Source organism: Aquarana catesbeiana, linkage group LG05, assembly GCF_042186555.1.
Source record: "Aquarana catesbeiana isolate 2022-GZ linkage group LG05, ASM4218655v1, whole genome shotgun sequence".
Classification (NCBI taxonomy): domain Eukaryota; kingdom Metazoa; phylum Chordata; class Amphibia; order Anura; family Ranidae; genus Aquarana; species Aquarana catesbeiana.
Genome location: NC_133328.1, coordinates 199,515,622 through 199,521,621, shown reverse-complemented (window position 1 = coordinate 199,521,621; position 6,000 = coordinate 199,515,622). Strand labels below are relative to the sequence as shown.

The 6,000-nt window shown below is 39.7% G+C and overlaps 1 protein-coding gene across 2 annotated transcripts in view; it reads right to left on the bottom strand.

Annotated features, from left to right (window-relative positions):
• Positions 1-4,361: 4,361 nt before the first annotated feature.
• NPSR1 (neuropeptide S receptor 1) overlaps positions 4,362-6,000 on the bottom strand; it is an 818,655-nt gene continuing 817,016 nt past the window's right edge. Inside the window, exon 10 of one of the 2 annotated variants that reach the window (XM_073630482.1) lies at positions 4,362-4,916. In XM_073630482.1, coding sequence (XP_073486583.1) covers positions 4,826-4,916 — 91 coding nt within the window. In that variant the 3' untranslated portion in view covers positions 4,362-4,825. The remainder of the gene's footprint in view (positions 4,917-6,000) is intronic. The other variant, XM_073630484.1, reaches the window with a different exon arrangement.

Here is a 6,000-nt window from a genome sequence, read left to right as displayed (position 1 = left end):
ATGCTAGCATAATGAAGTTGTTTTACTGCTCATATTCACACAGACACAAAAAAAGAGGAAAGTGCACCAAAAATAAGCCACGTCCATAAATCATTGAGAATACAAAATAAGGTAGTACTGAGTATTACCAGGGAGGCGGACTTTTTAGGGTAAGAAACAGTGGAGAAGATATAGCAGTATAAAAAATATAAATTTATTGAAAAATACAATATCTAAAAAACAATGACAATTGTAACATATAGCATCTATGATTATTGTGCTAGAAACACGTAGACATACAAGGGCTCACTGCACAATAATCATAGATGCTATATGTTACAATTGTCATTGTTTTTTGGATATTGTATTTTTCAATAAAATTATATTTTTTATACTGCTATATCTTCTCCACTGTTTCTTAGCCTAAAAAGTCCGCCTCCCTGGTAATACTCAGTACTACCTTATTTTGTACCCATATTCACACAGAGTTCTCACAAACTTATTTCTTTATTATTTCTCGTGATCTCATGAAAAATCTTTTATTTTTTTAAAGCCAGCTATCCAAGATCTCCTTTTTTTGGATTATTGAAAAATTATTTTCTAGTGATCTCCATATATAATTTTTTTTGTGTGTGTCAGGTTACCACAATAACATTATTATTTTGTATATTTTAACCTCAAGGAGGTTAGTGTCCCTTGTTAATTTGACATTGTCTTTTTGAAATGTACCTACCTACTCACAAACAAACTGTCCTTTTTTTAGAAAAACACATAGGCATGTATTTTCAGAAAAAAAAATATCTATTAATTCTGGGTAACAAAATAAAGAGGAAGGCAACGCTGGAGAAACTTTTGGTATTTGCAAAGCCTTTTGGCCCCCAGGGCAGACATCAAGTCTGTGGAAAATAATTTTTAGAATTTTTTTAAAATAATTGTTAGCTTGAGGAGTCCATATAATTTGGAGCCCAATCTGGTCCAGGACTCCCAGAGATCAGGACCAGCAGCAGATGACATATATGTCCCCAGGCTGTGGTACTACACCAGCCTGCGTCTTCTGTCAGACCAGACTGAACCCAGGCCATCACTTTCTTCTCTTCACTGCAGCCTTCCCTCCACGCTTCCCTGCAGCCTTCCTTGCATCCTTCCTTGGAGGCTGTGGCTCTGGAGGTGGGCTTGTGGCAGGAGGAGGAGGAGGAGGATGGGCGAGCTCACATACGTGGCTGTTCTCATTCAGCTGGCCCCTCAACCCCTTCTGAAGGGCCTGAGCAAAAATTCCCTCACAGAGGAGGCGTTGGCCCTCCTCTAATTTCTGCAATATAGTGGCTAGATAGCAGCCATAGGCCTCTTCAGCGTTGGGGGGGCTTCTGAGGACATCACTTGCTTTCCTAATGAGACCCAGAGCCTGGGGGGAGATGCCTGTAGAGAACTTGAGGTCCTGTAGACTTCTCCCAGTCGCCAAGTACCACAACGTGGCAACTAGCCTCTGCTCTGGAGTGATGGCTTGCCGCATGCAGGTGTCCTGCCTACTAATATAAGGGGTGAGCAAAGCCAACAGACAGTGAAAAACGGGGTCCGTCATCCTGAGAAAGTTCCTGAAATCATCAGGATTATTCTCCTGGATCTCATGCAGCAAAGGCATATGAGAGAATTGGTCATGCTTGAGTAATCAATTCTTGGTCCATGAACTCCTCCTCGCCCTGTTCATGGACTGGGCTTGGGTCAAAGCTAGAACCCCCACAGAGCATGAACTCTACGATGAGTATGTACCCTCAACATAGCTTCGAAACGGTCGGCTGGTCAGATCGAACTAACAAAATGCACTAAAGAACAAGGCAAGGCCTGTGAAGAGGGAACTGAAAATCAGAAACGAGCGGACAAGAACGCACTGACAGATACGAACTGACTGCACGCATTGAAGAACAGATACAAACCCACAAGCACAACAGCAGTTAAAACAATCTGAAAAGCACGAGTCTGAAAAGCACGAATCGTCTCTCACCAAACTTCTCCTAACACGAGATAACCATGAGATTAGCAGAAGGAGCCCAAAAGGTATTGAACTTCCGTTTATAGTCCTGTCGTACATGTTGTACGTCACTGCGTTCTTGGCGGTTGGAATTTGGTGTGAACGTGTGTATGCAAGACAGCTTGAGCGGAATTCCATCGGAATTATGTCGGAAAAACCTTCAGAGTTTATTCTGACGGCAAAACGGGTCGTGTGTACAGGGTATAAGTGGTCTACCCTATTCATGTGTTGTATTTCAGTTATTTTAAGATGAGTTTAATTTCAGTTCTTTAGTAGACATGTGCATTCGTTTTCGTCCAAATGCATTTTCGACTGAATTTCAGGTATTTTCGTTATCGTTTTAACAAACGATAACGAAAGTGCAGAATCCGAAAAACGAAAGATCCGACATAAACAAATGCTTTATTTTCGTTTTTATTGCTACAACAGTTTGATATAGATAGGAGATTCGACATGATGATGACAATAACAATCTGTGTCCATCAAACCTGTGGTCGAATGTGCCTAACCTTAACTCTATTAGTCCAAGATTATTCTACATAGAGAGAAAAGATTCGACGTAGGGGAGAAAAGATTTGACGTAGGGGAGAAAAGATAAATAAAAATAATGATGATGATGAATGTTATTGGCTGATTGTAACCAAAGAAGAGGAGCAGTAAAATAGCTAGAACTAAGTACACACGTACTTTGGCTTATGGTGTCTGTTGAAAGTTCTAAGAAGATTCGACGGAGCAGGTAAACTATACGGCGTCGTACAGTTTAGCTGCTCCATCGAATCTTCTTTGAACATTCGACAGACACCATGAGCCTTCAATGACAGATTCGACCCTAATTTGGATTTTCGGACTAATGCAATTTTTAACGAAAAACGAAAAATAAATGAAAACGAATTTCAGGAGTAACTAAATAAATTTATTTTTTGGACGAAAACGAAATTCCGAAACAAAATATTTCAGTGTGCACATGTCTATAATCTTTAGAGGCTCAGCATCACTTGTTGGCTTTAGCTAGGTCAGTCTCTAGAAACTCCCACTTCTTCAAATTAACATCCACCCATCAAGGCATTTTAATATTTTCAAAACTCCTTCCAAAAGCGAGCTACCTTCTTGTATCAGCTGAGGGCTCTTGAGAGGAGCACTAAAGTTGATCTTTGGATAAAGGAGTAGCACCTGCCCTCCTGTGTGGGGCCAAGGCCCTATCAGTTCAACAGGAAGGCCAGGTCAGCTTTATTGTACAAGCAGTTCCAAAAGCTGCTGATCACAGCTCAGTGCCTCCTTCCTCCCTGCAGCGCAGCTAGCTTTATCTCTCTTTCAGAGATTGCTCCCCACCACTCCTATCACCCCCTATCTTGTCCATGACCCCTTTCCCCTGCATCTCTGACCCCCCTGAGTTCCTTTGCCCTGCAGTGCTGCCAGCTTCTCCTTCTCTCCCTTTGGTTGGAGGTCAGCTGCTGTGGGCACAAAGGGGGGTTATTTTCAATATGTTCATTTATAACTGAAGCATAGTAAACAGTGTTTCCTTTGCTTCCATGTGGTAATAGAAAAGGAGAAAGGATTGTGGATATATGCTCTCAGTCTCTTTCTTTTTCTAAAAAAGAGAGACATCGGGAGTCTGTTTAGGCTTCTCATATTTCACCAAAGCCCCCCCCCCCCCATGATTTCTAACAGTAGTCCTGCTGGCTATACACTGGTAGATTTTCAAATGAATGTTCATATAAATATTTGTACAACAATTCTCATCAGTACATTTAAAGATTTGGCAAAATTAATTTGAAAGTACTTAAAAGATGTTTGCTTTTAACTGCCAGCTTCTCCTTCTCTCCCTTTGGTTGGATGTCAGCTGCTGTGGGCCAAAAGGGGGGTTATTTTCAATATGTTCATTTATAACTGAAGCATAGGAAACAATGTTTCCTATGCTTCCATGTGGTAATAGAAAAAGAGAAAGGATTGTGGATATATGCTCTCTTTCTTTGTCTAAAAAAAGAGAGACATCAGGAGTTTGTTTAGACCCCTGATATTTCCAATATAAGTTTCCATTCTACACCTTTGAATTTTCTCATTACTGTGGTCAAAAGCAAAAATCTATTTGAAAACCATGACATTCTTTTACCAAAAAAATTTGAATGAAATTCTACAAGTGTATGGCCAACTTAAGAAGAGAAAGGGTGCTTTGATTTTTTTCAGGAAGCTATTAACAGGACCCTGCTGACCTTTTCCACCAGCCATAATCTGCCTGCAATGCATAGAGAAGCACAGGGACCGATGATATTGATGACACAACTAGGTCTAAATTATTATATGTAATAAAAACAGGTTTTATTTAAAAATGTAATTTTGCACAAGAATGGGTGGGGGGGGGGGGGGGAGGGAGGGGGTGGAATCAGGGGGAGGGTAAAATATAAGCAGAGAACACATCAGCTTTAGGAAGCATCTGCTTAGACATTTTTCATCATAGGCTCAGTTTAAATTGCCCAGATTTGACACGTTTATCAATAAACATAAACTTTACAGGTTCTGTGGCTGACCAAATATAGTAAATTCACTAACCTGCATCTAAATAACCATTAAACTATTGTAATTCATAGCGTATATTTGTCAGCAATCAGAGTAATGAGTTTACAACCCTGTAACTAACAAAGTAGACACAGTATATTTAAAATCCAGTAAGAAACAATTTCACAACTATGAAAACTATTAACATCACAAATGCCCTGTGTGTACAATTTGCATCTCATTGTGTTCTGTAATCAAAGGAGCCAAAGTATGCTCATTTGAATTATAATGTAGTTATATCTTTTGTCTTGATGACAGCCCCATGCATTAGATGTATTCTGGCTTGGACACAATTTGCATTTCTACTCCTTCAGTTTTGTCTCTGAGGGTGCCTTGATATTTTCCTGAGTTCCTGTCCCTGTAGGGAAAAAAAAAAATAAATGTAACTCTTAAATTATATCTAAACCCATGAACAGAAATGTTATATATTTCAGCTGATGAGTCATGGTGTCTGTATTCATTTTAATTTTTTAGGGTAATAACATTTTCAGCAAGCACACAAGATTTCTTGGTCTTGCTAGAAATGCAAGCACTATAACTGATTCCTTTCAGCTGCACTGAAAGCACAAACAGTGATATCTTCCTTCAGAGAATAAGAGAGGAATATACAGTGCCTTGAAAAATTATTCATATGCCTTGAAATTATCCACATTTTGTCATGTTACACGTGAATGTATTTTATATGACATACCAACACAAAGTGGCACATAATTGTGAAGTGGAAGGAAAATGATAAATGGTTTTCAAAATGTTTTACAAATATGTGAAAAGTGTGGCGTACATTTGTATTCAGCCCCCTTTATTCTGATACCCCTAACTAAAATATAGTGGAATCAATTGCCTTCAGAAGTCACTTCATTAGTAAATAGAGTCCACCTGTGTGTAACTTACTCTCAATATAAATGCAGCTGTTCTGTAAAGCCCTCTGAGGTTTGTTAGAGAACCTTAGTGAACAAACAGCATCATGAAGGCCAAGAAATACACCAGACAGGTCAGGGATAAAGTTGTGGAGAAGTTTAAAGCAGGGTTAGGTTTTAAAAAATATCCCAAGCTTTGAACATTCAACAGAGCACTGTTCAATCCATCATCCAGAAATGGAAAGAGTATGGTACAACTACAAACCTACCAAGACATGGCCGTCCACTTAAACTGACAGGCCGGGCAAGGAGAGCATTAATCAGAGAAGCAGGCAACTCTGTAGGAGCTGCAGAGATCCACAGCTCAGGTGGGAGAATCTTTTCACAGGATAACTATTATTCGTGCACTCCACAAATCTGGCCTTTATGGAAGAGTGGCAAGAAGAAAGCCAATGTTGAAAGAAAGCCATGAGAAGTCCCATTTGCAATTTGAAAGAAGCCATGTGGGCGACACAGTAAACATGTGGAAGAAGGTGTGAAATCCCCACTGTGAAACATAGTGGTGGTAGCATCATGTTGTGGGGA